General features: G+C 42.9%; 1 protein-coding gene and 1 long non-coding RNA gene across 5 annotated transcripts in view; both read left to right on the plus strand.

Annotated features, from left to right (window-relative positions):
* Window positions 1–1624: 1624 nt before the first annotated feature.
* On the plus strand, window positions 1625–2387 carry LOC111980954 (uncharacterized). Its single transcript, XR_002879523.2, has 3 exons — window positions 1625–1734; window positions 1826–1890; window positions 2304–2387. It is a non-coding gene; the product is annotated as an uncharacterized lncRNA (long non-coding RNA).
* Window positions 2388–3079: 692 nt separating this feature from the next.
* The window catches only part of LOC111981743 (folliculin-interacting protein 1), a 33065-nt gene continuing 11586 nt past the window's right edge, over window positions 3080–24558 (plus strand). Inside the window, exons 1-8 of one of the 4 annotated variants that reach the window (XM_024013149.2) lie at window positions 3080–3292; window positions 16395–16524; window positions 19218–19367; window positions 21445–21545; window positions 21972–22046; window positions 22191–22282; window positions 23545–23628; window positions 24465–24536. In XM_024013149.2, the coding sequence (XP_023868917.1) occupies window positions 3204–3292; window positions 16395–16524; window positions 19218–19367; window positions 21445–21545; window positions 21972–22046; window positions 22191–22282; window positions 23545–23628; window positions 24465–24536 (793 nt within the window). In that variant the 5' untranslated portion in view covers window positions 3080–3203. Of the gene's footprint in view, window positions 3293–11098; window positions 11197–16394; window positions 16525–19217; window positions 19368–21444; window positions 21546–21971; window positions 22047–22190; window positions 22283–23544; window positions 23629–24464; window positions 24537–24558 lie in introns of those variants that run through there. The other 3 variants (XM_024013150.2, XM_024013151.2, XM_024013152.2) reach the window with 3 other exon arrangements.

The raw sequence follows: 24558 nt of genomic DNA on the forward strand, positions 1-24558 counted from the left end.
CCCTTACCAGCGCTCACTCACCTGCTTCTCTCCGCATCCTCTACCAGCGCTCACTCACCTGCTTCTCTCCGCATCCTCTACCAGCCCTCACTCACCTGCTTCTCCTCCGCATCCTCTACCAGCCCTACTCACCTGCTTCTCTCCGCATCCTCTACCAGCCTCACTCACCTGCTTCTCTCTGCATCCTCCACCAGCCCTCACTCACCTGCTTCTCTCCGCATCCCTACCAGCCCTCACTCACCTGCTTCTCTCTGCATCCTCTACCAGCACTCACTCACCTGCTTCTCTCCGCATCCCTTACCAGCCCTCACTCACCTGCTTCTCTCCGCATCCCCTACCGGCCGTCACTCACCTGCTTCTCTCCGCATCCCCTACCGGCCGTCACTCACCTGTTTCTCTCCGCATCCCCTACCGACCCTCACTCACCTGTTTCTCTCCACATCCCCAACCAGCCCTCACTCACCTGCTTCTCTCTGTTCGCTCTTCTATTCCTCCATCAAAATATAATTTATCTGTCATGCTGAGCGGGGATGCAGACCCTACTACTCAGTATCGTGATACTTGGTAATGTATCGTTACAACACTAATTCAATCCCATCGTTCTTGCGGTTTAGAAGAGACAGTGGCCTTTCCCGGTGAGGAGCTTTTGGACCTGCATGTGAAGAACTCAACTATCCTAGATGTCAGCCATGCACTATCTAGCTAATAGGTTGCCATGGGACACAGCAAATGTGTCGTTTTTAAAAGGAAAGTGAAACCTTGCCAACCTGGGATATAAAGTATTCCATGCTTCTTTATGTGTGCACAATGTTATTTGTATCTTTGCAGATATCTCCCAAATGAATGATGGAAAACATCAGGAAAAGAGGTCAATTGGATTCAATGTATTAGATGTCACATTCATTTTTTCATAGAATGAAACAGTATATCCTAACAAATGACATTTCTTTGTTCACAGCCATTTAGCACTGCCCATTAGACACACATTTTTAGGGATTTGTTTATCATTTATATTTTTTGTTTGTAATATATAATTGACTTATTTCTGTCAAACACCTAACAAAAGCAGGAGAACACATATCGAACTGATTATTTATTTTCCATGTATTTGTAGACAAGCTGTATGTACAATGCCTATTTTTCCATTGAAAGATCACCCTTGCCTGGAGGAGTAACTGTGCCCTCAGTCCCCAAGAAAACACCACGAGTATGAAAACACTCCCCTGTCTTTTTGTATTTCTCAGATTCTGGCTGTATCTCAGTGGCATTTAAAGAGAAATTGTTTCATTCTCAAGAGAAATTGTGAATCATCTGAAAAAGAGACTCTGAGTATCAATGGGCTTTTCCTGGTTGAATAAAGGTTCAAAAAAACACACACAAAAAATAGTGTATGAATGTCAGTTAGTAATGAAATCTTTCTCTCAAAGTCAGTGATGATTAGACCCAGGAAGATCAAAATGCAGGAAGAGAGTAACATTCAGTGACTCTGTTACCACTGAGAAGATGGTAGTGAACAATGTGAGCCTGTCAGTGGCCACACGGCCATTGAAATCACTGAGAGGACCGGAAACACAGGGGGCGACAGAGAGACGGCTGCCCCTGAAGAAGCCCCAAAAGTCCAGAAAAGACCCACACAACACTCCCCGGAGCAAACCAGGTTCTTTGACTTTGCAGACGAGAAAGAAAAGGACACATTATTTCAAAAAAGTGTGGCAGAGGTGCTCCTCCCTGAGGGTAAGCATTCTCTCTGAATGGTCAATCTGGATGAGTTGCTGTCATAGAATGTTGTTTGACTGACCATGGGCCTGGTGTTTTTCGCCACCAGATGATATTCGCCAATGTTGGTGTACCTTCGACAGATGCATTTGAAGATGAGGGTGAAGCTGTTTGGTATGCTCACAATTTCTACACAGGAAGTCTTGCAGATTTTTGTTCTAAAAAAACTGTAAATTCCACATCCTCGGACTCTATTTACCCTGCACTGAAATGTCTTGCAGAAATATGTCATTACTCAAAATGTCCATTAGAGGTCATGCCTTTCTCATGAGACCTTTCATCATGTCCTTTCAAGCATTTCCATGAGTAGGGCCAGGAGCTTTTCCCGACTATTGTGACTGGACCAGGAAAAACTTGTCTCTATTTATTGGCTGTAAATTGGGCTCAATTCCTGCCACCCTATCCATGAAACATACTGTTTTGTCATAATAATTTATAGTGATGGTTATTGAGTAGGATTAATCTGCTGCTACATCTGTTCATTTTCTATTGTTTTTATTGAATATTGTGCTTTATTCACTCTGCAGTTCCAGAACCAGCTGTGCAAGGTGTGCCGGTTCCACCCCTCCGGGAAGGAAAGCTACCACAACTTGTTAATGCTGTCATCAATCGAGGTGAGAAAGCAAACAAACCACATTGGCTGAAGCTCATATATAACCTTATTTTACCTGACATTTTCACAACACATTCATCTCACAAGGCCCTGTAAGCATGTTTTGAAATAGTTTTGCAAACTTGTAATTCAATACACAATTGTGAAGCTATACAACACTAATGAAAAGGCAGTTTGTACATTTGTTTTTTAATTATTTATTTTAGGACAATTCTGTAAAGAAAAAGAGAATGTTTTCACAGTCCATGTACAGGTTGTCTGTTTTTTTAAATAGAAAATAAACATGTATGAAATTCTGTTGCTGTAATACATAATGTACATTGATTTTGTTTAACTAAATACATTGATAATATTACCACCTGTTGAAGAGCTGGTATTTGAGCTATTTGACATGTGACATACAGTATGTTTCAGGCTAGGAATTGAATATGAACCATATTTAACTTATCAAAATATGTAATCTCCTACGGTGTCCTGGCCTGGGATATATATGGATTCTTTATTATGTTTTAGGAGTTTTTAATGTACATTTTATTTCGTATCTCGACCAGATGGTAACTTTAAGCCAAAACATCAACACAGCATTTCTATTGACCACGTGGTGCTTGGCCAAAAATATCAGCCAATCAAGTATTTTCGACAAGGAGCAGTGGATCATCGTCCAATCAGAAACATGTAGTGGGTTTCCATGCAGCTCGTGTGACTAATGCTTGTCATATGACTCCGACACAAATGGAATTAGTTTCAAGGAACTAGCGTTGCTCTTGGATTTAAAAGAAAGTGAGACGTTCTGTACCTAAATATTTGGTACAAAATGCCTCCAACTCTTTTCCATAAACTTTTTAATAAAAGAAATGCCTTTTCGCCGCCCCCAAGATGCAACAAAGAGGATCCCGCGTTCAGGTACGTGCGCATGCTATCCGTAATAAACTAGCTAGCTAACGTTAGTTGAGCAGCTCATCTTGTGAAAGAGGTGAGCAAAAGGTCCGGAGCCTTGTATTAGGATACTGCTATGCAATCCGTATTAGCATAACTAATGTCTGATGACAGCAGCTGAATGCGGCCCTTATTGTTGCCACCGGCAAGCTAACGTTAACCCACCTTGTGAACTCGCTCGAGGAACATGTTGGGTCTTTGTAGAAAATAAGGCAATGCCGCCACTCTTGGTGGCAATTACTTGAAGACGTTTCGGTAACACGAGACAAAGCAAGTGTTAACTTCTAATGCTAATGTTACCAATTTGGGCTGGATAGGGTGTTCATAATTGGGGTGTGTTTCCGTGGAATAAATGATCGATTTTTAGAATGCATAACTATTCATAACTAGTTTGTTACAATTCCAGATTATTATCAACACTCGGTGCAATGTACAACGGCGCTGCATACATGCTACTACCCCAATGATGTGTGTGTGTGTGTGTGTATATATATATATATATATATATATATATATATATATATATACATCATTGTACAGTAGCAGGCATTGAGATGTGGTCACAAGCCAGCCAGTCAACCAGGGACAGTATGTGCTCTGTGCACGTGACAGTTCAATGGGCCTATGACAAATGGATGGCTGGCAAGCTGAAGCTGCTCTGTGAATGCTCAGAAAATACATTAGTTGTGCCTTAGTTTCTCTGATTACTATGAAATTACAAACCGTTTGATATTTATCTTCTGTTACTGCGCATTGGGAAATCCTTTTAAACATCCTTTAAAAATATAGATCTTATGAATTATAGGCCTATCATTTTAAGAGAAATGTCAATGAATTCAGGTGGATTCCATTTATATCTGTCACTCATGAGAACCCATGATACTAAATACCCTCCCCTATATGTGTCAAATCCACATTCATAAAGATGTCCAGGCTGAGAGAGAGATGCAGCAGAGTTCATTTCGCACTGGCCCCCATCGTGGCATGGGTTACTATTCCCTTTCTGGCCCGCACTTAAGTACATTTCTTTGCACCCAGGCTTCATTCATCAGACACACATGACTGATAGTTCACTTTAACACACACTCTCAAGCATGTTGGTGTCTCCTACTACAAAATTATTGATTTGCTTATCTGACAGTAAAACTACTCAGATACTGACACTGGACTGACTATAAGAATACCAGGCAGGGCAGCAGGTTGGTTGACACTCTGAGGAAAACCCTTGACAGAGCTCATATTACCCTGACTCCCTGGCTACGTGTGACCAAGGGCATTATACTGTATATCGCTGAGAGATACCTGCCAAAGGCTTTGTTTGCTTCCCGGCCTGCCCCGAATGCAAACAGCTTCCTTCCTGTACCACAGAACAACACACACAGCCTTGAGTCAGAACTCAAAACACACTGCTCCTTCCCCAGGCAGAAAGTATTCACACCCCTTTTACTTATTCCACATTTTGTTGTGTTAGAGCCTGAATTTAAAATTGATTAAATTGAGATTGTGTGTCACTGATCTACACACAATACCCCATAATGGCAAAGTGGAATTGTGTTTAAAAAATAATAATATTCTCCAATTTAATGGAAAGAAATGTCTTGAGTCAAGTGTTCAACCCCTTTGTTATGGCAAGCCTAAATCAGTTCAGGAGTAAAAATCTGCTTCACAAGTTGCATGGACTCACTCTGTGTGCAGTAATAGTGTTTAACACAATTTTTGAATGACTACCTAATCTCTGTACCCCACACATTCAATTATCTGTAAGGTCGCAGTCGATCAATGAATTTCAAACACAGATTCAACCAGAAAGACCAGGAAGGTTTTCCAATGCCTCGCAAAGAAGGGCACCTATTGGTAGATGGGTAAAAAATAATAATAAAAATACGGACATTCAATATCCCTTTGGACATAGTGAAGTTATTCATTACACTTGGATGGCGTATCAATACACCCAGTCACTACAAAGATACAGGTGTCCTTCCTACCTCACTTGCCGGAGAGGAAGGAAACCGCTCTGGGATTTCACCATGAGGCCAATGGTGACATTAAAACAGTTACAGAGTTGAATGGCTTTGATAGGAAAAAACTGAGGATGGATCAACATTGTATTTACTCCACAATACTAAACTAAATGACAGAGTGAAAAGAAGGAAGCATGTACAGAATAAAAAAATATTCCATGCATCCTGTTTGCAATAAGGCAGTGAAGAAATTAACTTAATGTCCTGAATACAAAGCATTATGTTCGGGACAACACATCACTAAGTGCTACACTTCGTATTTTCAAGCATGTTGGTGGCTGCCTCATGTAAAAAAAAATAAAAAACATCTAGATGAAAACCTGGTTGCTCATAACCAAATAATGTTGTTGACTCACCATTTACTTATTAGCCAAAGCATACATTAGAGAAAAAACACTCAGTTCTAGTGATGCACTGATATGACATTTTTGGCTGATACCGATTTCCGATATTTTCCTTGCCAAAAAAAGCGAAACTGATAACCGGTATTTATAATTTTAGTGGCTTTTTAAGCATGCTAGTACAGTTAAATAGTTAACACACCCACATGGACGCAGCGGTCTAAGGCACTGCTTCTCAGTGCAAGAGGCATCACTACAGTCCCTGGTTCGAATCCAGGCTGTATCACATCCGGCCATGATTGGGATTCCCATAGTGCGGCGCACAATTGGCCCAGCATCTTCCGGGCCATCATTGTAAATAAGAATTTGTTCTTAACTGACTTGCCTAGTTAAATAAATGTTACACACACACCACACTGACCAAAAAGTTATTTTGTTGGCAGTTATGTATGTTCCCATTACCAGTAAAACATTGTCATAACCTATTTCTTTCATTTACTTGCTGTGCTGATTTACTTGCTGTGCTTGTTCAGTTGTTTCATTCTCAACCAGTACTTCTATGGAATGCCGTTCAGGTCTTTGCGTGTCAAAAAAGATACACGTCAAATAACACTTTGATGTGTCAAATAACATGACTTCTGTTTCAGTAGCTATAGTTAGTTAGCTAGCTAACTATATAGCTAGGTGTCATCTAAAATAACCCTAATTTATAAGACAGTTCTTGTTTGATTAATTGTGGTCGGACCCATCTATGTGAAGCTAGCCGCAATAAGGATTAGCCACAATGGTGGACTTTGCAGTTAGCCTTCAAAATAAAAGTATGGCATAATTCTACTATTTGTATTCATTTGCATTACTGTCAATGACATATATTTTATTTTGAAGGCAAACCGTAAATTCCACTATTGTGCCTAATCCTTATTGTGGCTAGCTTCACAACACAACCCGGTGCGGTCGAGCCTTACTAGCCAGATGAAGCTAGCTGGCTGCTTATAACGTTAGCTTTGGGCAACAGGGTTAAGTTGCGGTCATGTACCTACGTTATATGTATGCACGGTACCTTTGACATCGGGTTTTGCACATCGTGGCGTTAAACTAGACATCCGATGTTTGCATTTTTTAGCAATTATCGTCCAATTCCGATATGTTCACCGATATATCGTGCATCCCTACTCAGTACACTTGTTTTTGAAGCAAACCGTTTTTTAAAAAATGCTTGAAATTTGCTTAGATAATGACATCATCCTCTTTGGATAAGATGTGCCCTTATGTGATTAGGCAAGCAGCTTCGTGCACAGAAATGTTTTTCTCGAGGGAAGCCAAACTTTACACTCCTTCGTCAGTGATTTGTCAACAGTAGGGATTCTTCAATGAAGTGTTTGTCATTCAATTACACTTTATATGCAACAAAAGATTACTTGAGAAATAGTGCACCAAACATCTTAATGTAAAATTGAACCATCATGATTTCTTCTGCAAAAAGGTGTAAATTCATGACAGATTTCTTAAGTTATCTCCGATTAATTCTGAATATTTTGAGGAAGTGTAAAGATGGACAAACAGTACACGGACCGCTTTTTTTCTTGTTTTTCAAGCAAAGGAATATAGTGACAAAGCAAAGGACAGAAACGACTCACACTTGTGAAATTATCTGTCTGCATTTATTGCTGTTATGGTAAAGTGCACTAGTAGTTCCATCGTGTGTTTCCAAATCCTGAATCTATCCAAACTATTTGACTTGGTCCTTTCGGGCTCAGGCAGACTGCCCCAGTGCCCCCACATGGAAGCTAATTTGAATATCCAGCTGTATGCAAGTTTCATTGGATGAGCTGTCAAAGCAGTTTACTCCCAAACCACTCTTTCCTAACAGGCCAAGCAGAGGCACAGAGAAAAGCTGCTTTTTAACGTCCTTAGTTATATTTTTGGGGAAGGACATCTATTTAATTAATGTTGTAATTAATTGTAGGTAATATTTCATAAACATTCTCGAACACTGGACAGATACTTTAAGATGTAGTAGTGGAATGGTTGAGAGAGGTGAAATCTAGGCTCAAGTTCCCTCTGCACATAGTTTCATAACAGTGTGTGTGTGTGTCATGTGCGGGATCATCAATCATAACGTCTGTCACAGTATCACTTCTATTCCCTAGTCAGTCACAACCTGTAAAAGTAGCTGCCAGGTTAGATGAGGGAAAGTTGTTGCTTTAAAAAAAAAAAAAAAAAATTGTTTACATCCAATCTCCTGCTTCCCCGTCTTGAGTTGTGGTTTGGCTACTTTGTGGTTTTTCTTTTTTATTGAGTTGGTCTAGTGAGTGTGTTGCATCTCATCAGGCAGGCCAGTGGTCTGTAAGACAGCTTGTCGACATGTTCTTCCTATCAGTGCTATTTTAAGTGACTCAAGAGTTCTGAGAACAGCAGGGTCATGGTAAAGATATATATTTTGTGTAAAGGACCCCACCCTGTCTTTACCTATGGTACTGGTAAGTACTAATAGTTGCCTATGTCTTAATGGAAACAGAATAGCCTATTTGTGTGAGATTTAGGCTATCAAATGTAAATATATGTAGCCAACTAGGCCTATTTCTTGAACTCTTCCATGCTCTCTTAGTTAGCAGCACAATCAATGCTTCCTCATAAACCACATCAAAGCCTTTGAAAAGCTGGTGTTTGAATGGTGTAGGCCTACCGGCATTTATCCTAGATTTTAATATGCAGGCCTAAAAGCGTCCGCATGTTTCCCAGCTGATAACAGTTCGTAACAGTTTGTGCGTATATTATGACACATTTTGTCTTAATTTGGTCTTCGGCAAGTTTTTTTTCCCGGTTGTTCACGCACATTATATTTTTTCTCGAGGCAAGCTGAGGTTGGCAGCCGACTATGTGCCTTCGTCTGTGATTGGTCAATAGTAGGGATTCTTAAATTTGTCATTCAACAAAATGTTTTCATGCACTTTAAAAAAAACTTGAAATACTGCATCAAACATCTTTGATGGAAAATTGCGCAACTTAGATCTCCTTAACTCAGTCAATTAATGACACATTTCTTATCTTAGATTAATTTAGACTTTTTGAGGAAGTTCTCTCAGAATGGACAAACAGTACTATTGATCTTTTAAGGGAGTATGCGGACGCACACTCGTTCGTTTTGCCTAGCCGAGTTCAGCAAGGCGCCAGCTGAACTGAAGCATGCTGATGGCTTAACTCCCCTCAGAATTCTAACCCTGACTACAATACCAACTTTGCCAGAAACCCTTTTTGCTGTTTCTCAGAATTGGCAGTCAGAGCTTGTCCCAAATGGCACCCTATTCCCTATATAGGTTAGTGCACTACTTTTTAACTAGAACCCAATGTGTCCTGGTCAGAAGTAATGCACTATATAGGGAATAGGGTGCTATTTGGGTTGCCGTGAGTCATGGAACTGGGCTTGTGGTATCAGTAATGTTTAAGATTTTACTGAGTTACAGTTCATATAAGGAAATCATTCAATTAAAATAAATCTGTTGGTTACAGATGCCTTACAATGGGCCTCAGAATCTCATCACGGTATCTCTGTGCATTCCAATTGCCATCGATTTTAAATGCAATTGTGTTCATTGTCCGTAGCTTATGCCTGACCATACTATAACCCCACCTCCACCATGGGGCACTTTCAACGTTGACATCAACAAACCTCTCACCCACACAAGGCCATACATGTGGTCTGTGGTTGAGGTCAGTTGGACGTACTGACAAATTCAATAAAATCATATTGCAGGCGGCTTATGGTAGAGAAAAGAACATTAAATTATCTGGCAACAGCTCTGGGGGACATTCCTGCAGTCAGTATGACAATTGCACACTCCCACAAAACTTGAGATATCTGTGGAATTATGGTGTGAAAAAACTGCACATTTTAGTGGCCTTTTATTGTCCCCAGCACAAGGTGCACCTGTTTAATAATCATACTGTTTATCATCAGCTTCTTGATGCCACACCTGTCAGGTGGATTAATTATCTTGGCAAAGAGGAAATGCTAATTTAATTAGGGATGTAAATAAATTTGTGCACAACATTTGAGAGAAATATGCTTTTGTCAATCATGTTCATGTGTAATGTTACACCATAAACTGATATGAACACTTAAAGGCCTCTCGGAATGTAATCTAGGTCTAGCCTATTTAGTTGAGAGTCCCATATCAGTGATGTATCCCATATCACCTGACTACCTACTTTCGGTACAGTCTGGCAAAACAGAGACACTCAGTATTGTGGGGGCTTTCAGACAGCCTTTGGTCTAGAACTGAAGCTCAGAATTAGGCATAGTCCCCTTGCACTCAGCTTGACTTAAAGTAGAATAACTATTTTCCCCAGAGATAACGCGAGTTTGGCAATCATGTAACAGCAATAGCATTCCACAACTTTACACCGTTCTTACACATGTGTGATGCAGCATGATCCACTCAGTCATAGACACACTGCCCCTGGGTTTGTGGTTTCCTCTGGCATCCTTTCCATTGAACAATCAGGGGTTGAACTTGGTTTGACGAGAATGTGGATGTGATCCACACACTCATGGATCATATGACTCATGGAGTGGAATGCAGAAGTGAGCGGTCACCTGGCTGAAACCAAGGAAACACAACAGGTTGTGGGTCAGGTGTCCAAGTGAGTCAGCCGTGGTGGGGACTTGGAGCTTTCAAGATCCCCTGCATTAGCATCTTGTGGCTTCTCTGGGGCTGTTGAGAGAGATTGGAGAAAGGATTCCCCCTTCCTCCAGCTCCCACTGACCCCTCCCCAGTTCAGACACAGTCACTGTGTTTTTAGTTTTAGCAGGGAGGGTATGTGTGTGTTGCCCACAGATCCAGTTTGTGTGTGTGTGTGTGTGAGATGGTGTTTGTGTGTTGGAGTCGGTAAGCAGGTGTCCTCTTTCACTCATAAGAAAGTGTGATTAGGTTATTCTAGCACCCAGCGTCCTGAAGCAGGGTTTCATTTTCAGCCCAGAGTTTTATAATATAGCCTGGCTGGACTGGTTCACCAGAATGCTTATCTGGAAAAGTACCCTCTGTGTATTCAAAAACAACCCCCATTATCAGACAGAGGAAAAGCGTCACAGCTTAGGTTGACTGTTTATGTAACATGCGTGTTCACCCCACTTGGCTGCCCACCACACACACACACACACACACACACACAGTGTCCCAATGGCCTCTGCAGCGTGTGCCTTTCTGGTGGCTGGGAGGGCTGTTCTGCGGTCACAGCGAGGAGGACATATTATTCCCTGTGAAGACCTCCAGTGGATGGCTGTGCCTGTCACTTTCTTTAGTTTCAGAGGGGGACTAGACTCCCGCCCAGTGGGCAGCGGCAGTGCCGGGATGCCTTTGTCCAGGCGCTGTCCAGCACAGCGCAAAGATCACCTGACAGTCTCATGTTGTTGTGTGAATTTAGTTCAGAGCTATTCTTAGCCACGCAGTGGATGAGAGGGCAAAGAGAGGGCTGGGGGAAAGACTGGCAGATGCACAATGATGCCCAGGTACCTAGTAATATTTCAAACAGCTTGCTGCTTGTGTGTATGATTATTGCCAGGTGTTTGTGATACTGTTCAGGATTTGACCGTGTTGGATTTGAATGTGGTTAGAATACCTAACTCAAGGTTACTTTCAGCTTCACGGAGAGAGCTGCAGCTGTGTGTCGCGGTGCTTGAATCTACTTGTTTTTAAGTGGCGCAAGGCTATATATTTTCACTATAATTGTGGTGACAGTGTGCTGCTGTGTTATGTAATGTGGTGATTAGTGCTCTGACAGCTTGCAGTTGCTTCTCTATTTGGAACCAGTGTGGATGCAGTGTTTACCGCCTTTCAGTCAAAGGCTGTCCGTCTTCTGTAATTTTTAGGGAGTTTACTTTGGCACTGCAGGGCTCCGGCTCACACAATGCTTCTTTGTAGATTGTATGCTCTGATTGATACAGCTGAGCTATACGCAAAATGTTGTTGTTATTACAAATGCCCTAGTCTAAATAGTACATTTGAAACATTCATAGACTGGGGGATAGAGAAACACATTAAGAGGTGGATACTGCAAGGAAATTAATATGATGTTTATAGGCCTTTTTTTTGTAGGCTATTTTATAGGCTCAGTCTGAATTGGGGTCAGCACTGTGCTGCTGTATGTAACAGTCTTGTGTGCTGCTGCTTTTATGAATGGCTCCTAATAGCCAACTGTCATAGGGTCTGTTTCCTTGTTTCTCCCCGCTCGCTCTCTGTCACTGGTTGATGGACACAGTGTTCTTAAAACTGCTCCACTTTCTCTCGTCTGCTGACTTCTGTTCTGATAAGATGGAGAGCTGCGTTGTCTGTTGTCCTCTGCTGAAATGATTTGCCAAGCTCATATTATGTTTTAGTTTTTGTACTCCCTTCTGTTTGTTAGGCTGAATGAATCCTATTACTAGCTTTAGCTAGGCCTAGCCTATATGTAAATGTATCATGCTAAGGAGTAATGCCATGGTGCTTAAAACATATTGACAGGCTGTAGGCCTGCGCTACTGTCATTTGATCCTATCATTTAGTCCATACGGTATGATCCTATCATTTAGTCCAATTTATAGGACACTTCCGTTCACCTACTAACAAATTGACACTTCTCAACTACACGACGACACAGGAAGGAGAGCGGACCGACTTTTGCCCCAATGAGAAAAAGTGAATGCCTCGTGCGTAACTCGGAGCCAACATCATTGATGACTTGGTTGTCTGAGGGGAATTGGATGTTTCTGAACAGAATATATAGGCCAGCTATGGAGAGCCTGGGGTGTAACAGGCTCTTTGCATCCCAAATGGCACCCTAATCCCTATATAGTGCACTACTTTTGACCATAACCCTGTGGAACAAGTAGTGCCCTATGTAGCGAATAGGGTGCCATTTAGGACAAAGGCACAGTAAGTTTGACTAGTCTGCTCTTTCCTATGCTCTGCAATGGGTAGGGGAGTATTCTTGGCCTGCCATGGAATGCTGATTCTCGCCAGGGTAGGCCTTGCTTTCAAAATGGACAACTTTTGCACTCCATGAATGAGTCCAAGGATGATTACTTTATAGGATTCATGTACCATCACCTCATTCACTTTCAAGGTTTCTTTTCTTGAATGTTGTTTTTCGTTTAGCCGACCTACTCGATTAGTGCTGTCATTGAGTGAAGGTTTGATGGGCACATAAAGGGAATATTGTACTCGGACGTAGCAATTATTGTGAGGGCACCGATAATGAATCTATTTCAATGATAGACGTTATGTTCGGCCAATGTCATACGAGCTAGGCTTGGGCAGTATCCAGTGTCATACTTTCCTACCAACCTTGTACCACACTGGGATATTCGGTAATATTGGCGTTGAACACAAGGGACACTGTTTTCAACCCCACCGAGGCTCTAATCCGAAGGTTATCAATGCTAACAAGTACATGTAAAATCCCGTAAAGAATGCTAACTAAATTCAAACAAAGGCATTACTAACATTGTATAGTTTCTGACCTAAACTATACAAGTAACAAAAAAATACTACTCAAAGTTAGCTGCACATACAAAACAAATATTAAACAGCAAGGCTCTTGGTCCAGGAGCGGATTCTCTGCTGTTACCAAGCAAAGCTTGATTTTGGAAGTACTGTAGCTAACCACTTAGCTAGATAGCTAACTAGCTACTAAATTAGCAAACCAAATGCACAACTGCGGAAAATTTGGCATATTTTAGACCATGGGTGTCAAACTCTGGCCCGCGGGCCAGATTTGGCCCGCGGGGTAATTATATTTGGCCCGCGAGACAATACCAAATTACTACTAGAGCTGGCCCGCCGGTATTATACAGCGCATTCACCGCTAATACTACGAATCCCATAATGCTCTGCTGTTGTTTTCGCGCGCCAATCAGGACAGGACCCAGAAACACCCTCTCCTCTGTGACAGTAGTCATAGCAACATAGACGCTACAACTGTCAGCGCGCTATCCCTTCCCAAAAATGCGAAAAGAAAGGCAGAAAACAGGAGCTTTCTGGACAAGTGGGAGGCAGAATATCTTTCTCTGTGACATCTCGAGCCATCTCGATCGCCTGAACCTGCAGCTTCAGGGGCGGGGCGCATCATCACAGACATGTACGCTGCAGTGAGGGCCTTTAAAACTTAACTGTGCCTGGGGAGAATCAGATGCTGCAAGGGAACCATTGCCATTTTCCCTGCTGCCAAACCATAAAAGCGCAGATCTCTACCGCCGTGTTCCCATGCGCACAGTTTGCTGAAAAACTCAGTGTTCTCGCCGCTGAGTTTAGCCGGCGATTTGCCGACTTCGATGTCCAGAAATGTAGGTTTGAACTGCTTAGTAATCCCTTCGCAGTTGATGTGGAAAATGCACCAACCAACATCCAAATGGAGCTGATTGAACTCCAGTGCAACGACACGCTGAAGTCAAAGTATGATGCTGTGGGCGCGCACAGTTTCCACGGTTCATCCCTGACACAAGCGCTCAGCTCCGCACCCAAGCTGCTCAGATGCTCTCCATGTTCGGCAGCACTTATCTATGCGAGCAACTTTTCTCCTCGATGAAGATGACCAAAACAACTCACAGGAGACGTCTGACTGATGAACACCTTCGCTCGATACTGAGGATTTCTTCAGCTCAGAGCCTGAGCCCAGACATTGATGAACTAGCATCCAAGAAGAGATGCCAGGTATCTGGCTTGGGCACATCAGATTAGATCAGTGTGCAATAATTAATGTTTTCTTTGTGCACTTTTTCTTGCTACAAGGCATGGGCTTGAATGGTTGATTGATTTATTATCATTTTATTTGTAAAATTATTAGCCAGTGGAAAAAGTTATTTTTGGTATTTAAATCAAAGGCTGCAAATAGAAAAGAGGCATTACAATTTTTATTTAAATTTTATTTATTTAATAAATGAATGCCATTGATGTGTTTTTTCATTTGAAATTCGATTTTGCATGTCTCCACTATTAAATTATATATTGTATGGTAATAAGCGATGRTTGTTCCATATTCAATGTTAAAGCAAAACTTGTTTGGGTCCATATTAAAAGGTTAATTTGTTCAATGTTGGCCCGCGACTTTGTTCAGGTTTTACATTTTGGCCCACTGGGTATTTGAGTTTGACACCCCTGTTTTAGACCGTTAACTTAATAGTAATATGATACCTGGCTGGCAAACATTTAGTTGTGAATTCCATACTGTAACTAGATCACCTGGCGCGTGCAGCACAACAGTGGGTGACAAACAAGGCTCCGGTCTTTCGTCGTGTGCTTGTAAACAAACACCACGTGAGGACTTACCTGGGGACTGCAGGTAAGCCTTCTAATAAAAAATGGTGACAGGTGAAATGAAGAACACTATCTTCTTTATCTTCTGAGGTACTGCACAAGTTGACTGCAAGTATTTACTTAAAAAGTATCTGTAAATATTCAATTGTATTAAACTTCAAAGAAATAATTTTGATGGTGTTGAAAAAACATCCATTGGCTTTTTCCAAATACCCCGGTATGCGGTGTGTGTTTTGTGTGTGTGTGTGTATATATATATATATATAGTGTACCACCCAAGCCCCTAATACCAACGATATAAATTATCAAATGACTTGAGATGAGCAATGGATAACTTGATTAAAAGTTCCTTTAGATTAGAGGCTTAAGAACTAAACCCCCCCCCCCCAAGTGAATGAGGTATGTAGGTTATACTGTGACTGACACCAGTGTTTTGGTAAACAGCATGTCACACACACGCACTTAGCCCAGACCAGTACACATCCCTGGCCCTGAAGGACCACAGTAATGCAGAGAACACAAATACCAGTGGGCTGTGACTAATGGTATTGACAGGGAGTTAGGACAGCTAAGCTCCCTCACCCCCCCCTCAAAACAGTGGCATTTAAGAGGACCCCTCACAGACTCTCCAATAAACAGCTAGAAATAGGCCTATCCACTCCCTGCTTCCCATCCCTCAGATTTGAGAAAAATCCTCCTCTGTTTCGTCTGTCTGTCCATCACTTTTTTTTTTCCGGCCCTCCAAACCAAACAGGCCCTGTGGTGGAGGCTGGGGGGTGGCCATAGCTGTCTCTGCTCCCCATCAGGGAGGCGGCAGAATGAGGGGAGGAATGGCCGCAATGGCACGACGGGCATGCCCACCAACCGAAAGGGCTGACCGCTTAAGAGGACTTATTAACCAACTGTCAGTCCATCACTGTGAAACTGTTTTACTTTTTATTATAATTTATCCTTTATTTGATGGAGTTTAGCTGGGCCATTATGGACCTCTGCTTGGTTCTGGTATTCTGACTGGGTGAAGACAGGTCTGACTAAGGAATGTCTGTCTTTACGTGCTGCTGATATTTTGGGAGTCAGTTTGATAGTTTGAGTAACAGGTCTACATTTATTGCTAGTAGTGCCAGCATGCTCATATGCTTCATGCTTGTCCCCCNAGTCCATCACTGTCACCTCTCTTTACTTTTTATGATTATTCATACTTTATGTAACCAGACACAGTTTAGTTTGATGGCCTTTGCTACTCTGACTGTGTGAGGACAGGTCTGACTGGGGAATGTCTGTCTGTACATGCTGCTGATGTTTTCAGAGTCCGTTTTTGATAGTTTTAGTAGAATGTCTACATTCATTGTTAGTAGTGCCAGCGTGATCATATGCTTCATGCTTGTGTCCTCTCTCCTTCCTCACTTTCTCTCTCCAGCTGGTCATCCCCACAGCTGGACCCTAGCCAGATCAGATTGATAGTGTACCAAGACTGTGAGCGACGGGGGAGAAATGTCCTCTTCGACTCCAGTGCCAAAAAGAGGAGTGCAGAGGAAGCCCCTGCCTCGGTGAGTGACACTTTGGTGAGGGATATGGGGGGTGATGTGTCTGTCTTGTCTGGGGAAGATGTTTTATGAGGCTGTACACCATAGTGTGGGGGAAATGGGTAATGCTGTCTAAAGCTCCTGTGGCTGTATTAGAGTGGGCTTGACCGGTTTGAACTGGACCTCTTATCTCCAATAATAATAATATCAGCTGACACCCGCCACCGATGTGTAAACATTCCTCCAGACTCACATGACCAGTCTGAGTCTCTATCACACATCTTCAGCCCTTTTGGCATTGCGCTGTCATGGGTTGCTGCAATGTACTTTGGTGTTGACAACACCCCAACTGCTTGACCTGTATCACCCTTGTGTCCAAATAGAACATGTGTATTTACTTTAACAACCTATTGTAAATGTTTGTATTAAAAAGCAATATGAGTTTATTGGATAAGGGCCACAATTAGCTAGGCCTGTCTATGCAACAAGTGTGTTAGTCATTGCCATTCAATGCATTCTGCAGCATGATTAAGGTTTAGTTTGCTCCTGTGTGACCCCTGTCACATGATGGTTTTTTGCCTGAGGATATTGTTTCTCCCTAGAGAGGTGGAGAGCAAGTTTGAGTGAGTTAGCTTGAGAGCTAGAGAGGGAGGGAGGGGGAGTAACGAGGTTGTACAAGCTAGAAAGAGGGTGAGCAGTGAGTGAGTGCGAGAGGGGGAGGGAGTGGGTGCTGCAGAGAGGGAGGGGGAGCAAGAGAGAGGGGGAGGGAGAGCAAGAGTGCGGTTGCAGCTCCAGCTCACGAGTTCCTGAGGAAGTCATATGACAGGCACTCACATGTACCAAGCCTTTGTGTACTCTATCAGGGTGTGGCGAGACATTTGTTTGATGTGAGCCATTACTAAAGCAAAGCAACACACGCAGTCCAGTATAATAGGGTGCCATTCTCTGCTGACAAATTAAGTCACATCACATGGGGGGGGATAAGATTTGTGTTTTAATCTGTATGGATTTAAGACGAACAGAAATAACTTTGAATGCTCTGACATCAATCTCATTTCGTGAGATACAGAAAGCCTCTGTTGGTTGTGTTTGCGTAGAAATACGAGATAAAGCTTTGATAAAGGCTTGATTCTTAATTTTTTTAATTTACATTTAACGTCACTAACACTTTGGTTTCTTAGGAAATTCCTCAATGCACTGTATAGGAAATTCCTCAATGCACTGTATTTGTTATTATCATTATTTAAGCAATGTATGTCTATAAACATCAATCATTCAAACATGAACAGAAGAACATTTTTGTCGCTCTACGTGCATATTTTTTGGGGGAACGATTGTACCGCTAAACTATTGAATTCCATCCGGGTGTGTATATGTGTAATTATACTGTCAGACAATTCCTATAAATGTGCCCTCTGTGCAAAAGATATCCAGCGTTTATGTTTAAAGATCAGTCAGAAGCTCATCAAACCTAAGACGGGCAGTATGCTTCTTATTTATGTGAAAGGCCATGACAAATACTAGTGTTGTTTTTGGGGGGGGTGTATGCGAGAAACTCAAAGGACCAGGGCCTTATTTTATTCTACAATACTACTACATACATTACATGACCAAAAGTATGTGGACACCTGCTCAAACATCTCATTCTAAAATCATGGCCATTAATATGGAGTTGGTCCCAACCTTTGCGGCTATAACAGCCTCCACTTTTCTTGGAAAGCTTTCCACTAGATGTTGGAGCATTGCTGCGGGGACTTGCTTCCATTTAGCCACAAGAACATTAGTGAGGTCAGGCACTGATGTTGGGCGATTAGGCCTGGCTCGCAGTCTGCGTTCCAATTCATCCCAAAAGTGTTTGAGGTCAGGTCTCTGTGCAGGCCAGTCATGTTCTTTCACACTGATATCGACAAACCATTCTTTATGGCCCTCGCTTTGTGCAAAGGAGCATTGTCATGCTGAAGCAGGAAAATGCCTTCCTTAAACTGTTGCCACAAAGTTGGAAGCACAGAATCATCTGGAATGTCATTGTATGCTGTAGCGTTAAGATTTCCCTTCACTGGAACTAAGGGGCCTGAACCATGAAAAACAGCCATTATTCCTCCACCAAACTCTACAGTTGACATTGAGGAAGGAAGCGTTCTCCTGGCATCCGCCAACCCAGATTCGTCCATCGGACTACCAGATGGTGATGCGTGATTCATCACTCCAGAGAATGCGTTTCCACTACTCCAGAGTCCAATGGCGACGAACTTTACACCACTCCAGCCGACGCTTGGCTTTGCGCATGGTGATCTTAGGCTTTTGTTCGGCTGCTCGGCCATGCAACCCCATTTCATGAAGCTCCCGACGAACAGTTATTGTGCTGACGTTGCTTCCAGAGGCAATTTGGAACTCGGTAGTGAGCGTTGCAATCGTGGACAGGCGATTCTTTTTTTCTTCTTTTTTTTACACGCTTCAGCACTCGGCGGTCACGTTCTGTGAGCTTGTGTGGCCTGCCATGTTGCCGCTGAGCCGTTGTTGTTCCTAGACATTTCCACTTCACAATAACAGCACTTACATTTCTAGCAGGGCAAACATTTTACGACTTGATTTTATACACCCGTCAGCAACATGTGTGGCTGAAATAGCCAAATCTACTAATTTGAAGAGGTATCCACATAATTTTGTGTGTATATATATATGTATATGTATGTATTATTTGTTTGGTCCTCCCCCAGCAGAAGATGTGCAGTAGTGAGGCCCAGATGAAGGTGTTTGGGAAGTGCTGCCAGCTGAGGCCTACAGGGGGCAGCTCCAGCTCTCTAGACAGCTCCTCCTCCTGCGCCTCCGAGCCCCGGGAACCCAGGGAACAGGGCCTGCGCTTCCAGGTGAGAACATACTGTTGGACAGAGAGGCGTACTTGACTCGAGGCCTGTTTTGGCATGCGAAACACCATTGGAAAGGAGATTTAACTCTCTAGTACATCTCTATGGTTAAGAATGGTCCCTCTGACACCTCACACGCTGTTTGGATAGATGGGCCACAGCTCCTCAAAGCATACCACTGAGAGCTATTTCATGATCAAAAGACACTGACTTGAACCCTAATAGTTTGACATAAAGTGTTTCCCTATTGCCTGAGGCAAGTAAACTGAACAGTCACTCATGGACATATGTTTTTTATATACATACATACATACAGTTGAAGTCGGAAGTTTACATACACTTAGATTGGAGTCAATAAAACTCGTTTTTCAACCGCTCCACAAATATCTTGTTAACAAACTATATTTTTGGCAAGTCGGTTAGGACAGCTACTTTGTGCATGACACAAGTAATTTTTCCAACAATTGTTTACAGAGATTATTTCACTTATAATTCACTATCACAATTCCAGTGGGTCAGAAGTTTACATACACTGTTGTCTGTGCCTTTAAAAGGCTTGGAAAATTCCAGAAAATTATGTCATGGCTTTAGAAGCTTCTGATAGGCTAATTGACATCATTTGAGTCAATTGGAGTTGTACCTGTGGATGTATTTCAAGGTCTACCTTCAAACTCAGTGCCTCTTTGCTTGACATCATGAGAAAATCAAAATAAATCAGCCAAGACCTCAGACTAGACCTCCACAAGTCTGGTTCATCCTTGGGAGCAATTTCCAAATGTCTGAAGGTACCATGTTCATCTGTACGCAGCCGTCATACCGCTCAGGAAGGAGACGCGTTCTGTCTCCTAGAGATTAACGTACTTTGGTGCGAAAAGTGCAAATCAATCCCAGAACAACAGCAAAGGACCTTGTGAAGATGCTGGAGGAAACAGGTACAAAAGTATCTATATTCATAGTAAAACGAGTCCTATATCGACATAACCTGAAAGGCCGCTCAGCAAGGAAGAAGCCACTGCTCCAAAACCGCCATCAAAACTCCAGACTACGGTTTGAAGCATGGTGGTGGCAACATCATGTTGTGGGGGTGCTTTGCTGCAGAAGGCACTGGTGCACTTCACAAAATAGATGGCATCATGAGGAGGAAAAATATGTGGATATATTGAAACAACATCTCAAGACATCAGTCAGGAATTTAAAGCTTGGTCGGTAATAGGTCTTCCAAATGGACAATGACCCCAAGCATACTTCCAAAGTTGTGGTAAATGGCTTAAGGACAACAAAATCAAGGTATTGGAGTGGCCATCACAAAGCCACTCCAAAGCCACTGTGTGGGCAGAACTGAAAAAGCATGTGCGAGCAAAGAGGCCTACAAACCTGACTCAGTTACACCAGCTCTGTCAGGAGGAATGGGCCAAATTGCACCCAACTTATTGTGGGAAGCTTGTGGACAGCTACCCAAAACGTTTGACCTAAGTTAAACAATTTAATGGCAATGCTACCAAATACTAATTGAGTGTATGTAAACTTCTGACCCACTGGGATGTGATGAAAGAAATAAAAGAAATAAAATTTCACATTCCTAAAATAAAGTGGTGATCCTAACTGACCTAAAATAGGGAATTTTTACTAGGATTAAATGTCAGGAATTATGAAACTGAGTTTTAAATGTATTTGGCTAAGGTGTGTGTGATTGCGAAAATAACCAAACTGCAACGACTTCCAGTAGCCTACAACTGATATTTCTGGTTCCTCCCCATTTGAGTGAAAGGCAGACCATTTATGGCAGTCATGCAAGTTGAGCCTGCTCTGAGAATTGTTTTACGGATCATTTCTTATTTGTCCCCTATGTGTTGGTGAAAGGCAGGCAATATATGGTTCTCTGCATGAATAGCTCATTTACATTTGAGGGCAAGTGATCAAAGTGTTTGGGCAACCAAAAAATAAATGCCTTTCAGACTTTAATGTCAATCCAATGTATTATGTTTCAGTCTTGACTGCAGAAAACCATGCAATTTACTCGCCCTCTCTCTTCTCTCTGTTCTCCTTTCCCTCTCTCCCCTTCTCCTCTCCTGTCTCTCAGGGGTCACGGTGCTCCTCTGACGCCAACATGTTGGGGGAGATGATGTTTGGCTCTGTGGCCATGAGCTACAAGGGCTCCACACTCAAAATCCATCAGATACGGTGAGATCCAGGCGGGGGGGGAGAGATTGTGTCCCACAGCACTTTGAACTGGAGCTCTAAGAAATGTACACAGCAGCTGTCTTGATGTGTTGTCATTATTGAATAGTGTAATAATAGTGAAGACATAACTATCAAATAACACATATAGAATCATGTAGTAACCCAAAAAGTTTTAAACAAATCACAATAAATTTTAGATTTTAGATTCGTCAAAGTAACCACCCTTTGCCTTGATGACAGCTTTGCACACTCTTGGCATGTCCTCAATATTATTCTACAATGTAGAAACTTGTGAAAGTAAAGGAAAACCATTGAATGAGTTCAAACTTTTGATTGGTACTGTACATCACACGTCAGGAGCACTAAGTCATCATGAATCCTCCCCCCCCCTATTTTTCTCGCCCTTTCTCCCTTGTCTGTTCACAGGTCGCCCCATCAGCTGATGTTGAGTAAAGTGTTTACAGCCCGAACAGGGAGCAGTGTCTATGGCAGCCTTAACACGTAAGCCCTACTACCACCTTCCCTCATGTATCTGTCTCTCTCCTGTCTTTCTCTTCCTCCTCTTTTCTATACTTGCTCCATCTATCTCGATCTCTTCTACTGATGCCCTTTGAACCTGTGCCATTGTCTGTGTGCTCCTGGCAGACTGCAAGACAGCCTGGAGTTCATCGGTCAGGACCCCAACGCTCTGAGGCCGGATCAGAACACTGTGGCCAACGGTCTACTGGGGAACATAGGTAACCACAACCACAGTACAACTGACTGGTCTGGCACCTACGATGTCTCACACATGAATGGATGTATACTGTTCATATCGACACCTATGGGTTTTATTTTATTTTGTTTGTGCTGAAGCACTGTTTTGTTTATCTCCGTTTATCTATCATGTCTTTGTTTATCGTTTTATCCATGCATAGACACAGTTAACTTCCAAAATAAAGGAAACGCCAACATGAAGTGTCTTAATAGGGCGTTGGGCCACCGCAAGCCGCCAGAACAGCTTCACTGCGCCTTGGCATAGATTCTACAAGTGTCTGGAACTCCATTGGAGGGATGCGACACCATTCTTCCACAAGAAGTTCCATAATTTGGTGTTTTGTTGATGGCGATGGAAAACACAGTCTCAGGCACCGCGCCAGAACCTCCCATACCTGTTAACTTGGGTTGCGATCTGGTGACTTGAGACACAGACACACCCTTGAAAACCCCTATGCTCCTTTGAGACTCCTCTTTCAAAGTCACTGAGAACTCTTCTTCTATGGTAGCCAAAATGAATGGGCCACTTGGCATTTTTATACATTACCCTAAGACTGATTTGAATGTTAATTGCTTAATTAACTCAGGAACCACAATTGTGTGGAAGCACCTGCTTTCAATATACTTTGTATCCCTCATTTCCTCAAGTGTTTCCTTTATTTGGGCAGTTAACTGTATGTGATCTGTGTTGCAAATCTTTATCAGACACTGGCTCTCTTTTTACGTGTGTCACATGTAAATTGACTTTACCTGAATTGATGTGTATTCTCCAGGCAAACTGTTTGTTCCCTTTCCTTGAACGTCCATTTCAGGACAGTTTAAAACAGGCTGACTTGAATTTGCCAAGAGTTCTCCACTGGAGCCTGTGCCTCTAGAGATTTATGATGCAAACACAGATCTTTTGGCAAATTCATCTCTTGTTTTCTCTCTGTCATCCCCACAGAAAATACACTCTCCTCTACAATTTCGGAATGTTTTCTAAAAAGTATTTCGCTGTGAGGTTGTATTTTCTGTGCGGGATCTTGGTCCACCTGACCGACTACTCTCCGTGGCAACTAAATATATCCGACGGACGTTGCGGTTCCGTTGTGGTCACATTGTGGTCCCGGACTGCTCCAGGTTGTCTGTCTCTCCGTCGGGGTTAGAGTGCCTACATGGTAGTCGGCCTCCTGCTTCTCTACTAACAGTGGTTCATGTCCGGTTTTGTTTTGTCTCTTCTCCCTGTTCGTTTTGTGCTGCGCAGGTTTATCTCAGCTCTGCAGCCCGCGGCGGGCCTTCTCTGAGCAGGGCCCTCTCCGCCTCATCAAGAGTGCCTCTTTCTTTTCAGGTTTGCGATGTGCTTGTGTGCAGTTGCATGCATGTGTACGTACGCCGCATGTGTCAGCAAGTGTATTACGGGGCATGGTCAATATCTGCTTTATGGTTGTTGTACCCCTCACTTTCCTCACTCCCTCCTACCCTCCGAACCATAACCTCTCCATCCCCCCTCCTCCTTTTCCTCCCTCCTTCTCTGAACCGCCGAAACCTCTCCCCTTGTGGTGATTTACGTATAAATAGCCTCCTTGTGACCCTCTGTAAGCCACTGCTAGGTGGCACGGCATGTTGCTCCCTAGCTATGCTATAGTGGAATGTTCATAAGGTGCAGGCCACGGTGGGCGGGGGGCAACGGCGCGTTGCAGCAAAGCTTGTGTTGATTTGACCGTAAATCATATCAACAGCACCACACTAAACAATGCCTTGGCCACCACATTTTTTTGCACTCGTAAACTATGGCGTGAACTTTCCCTTTGTCATTTAGCCTATTGTGTTCACGCCGAGGTTAACCTCTGCGAACGTACATGTTGTTTGTTGTGTATCTCCGATGCTACTGCTGCTGCACCTGCTTCAACACAGAGTGGGGTTAGAGTGAACACAAACCACAGTACCCTAGTAGAGGGCCCTGTAGCAAGTGTCTTGCACTGTGGCGGTATGTAATTGGTGGACTTGGTCATTGGGAAATGAATGTTCTGTGGTAGCGAAGGTTGCCCCTTGCTTTGAGAGCGGTGGTGGGTAAAGCACTGGCACCCCTCCCGGCTTGCGCTCCTCAGTGGGCCGAGTCGACCTGGTCTGTTTCTCAGTCTTTCCCCTTCTCTCTCCCTCTCTCTCTCTCTCTCTCTCCTGCAGGCCACAGTAACCCCATGGATATGCCGGGCAGAAACCTGTACGACGAGAGAGACAGTGGAATCGCCAGATCAGGTAATGCCTATTAACTAAATCC

The sequence above is a fragment of the Salvelinus sp. IW2-2015 genome, linkage group LG20, assembly GCF_002910315.2.
Source record: "Salvelinus sp. IW2-2015 linkage group LG20, ASM291031v2, whole genome shotgun sequence".
Lineage (NCBI taxonomy): Eukaryota > Metazoa > Chordata > Actinopteri > Salmoniformes > Salmonidae > Salvelinus > Salvelinus sp. IW2-2015.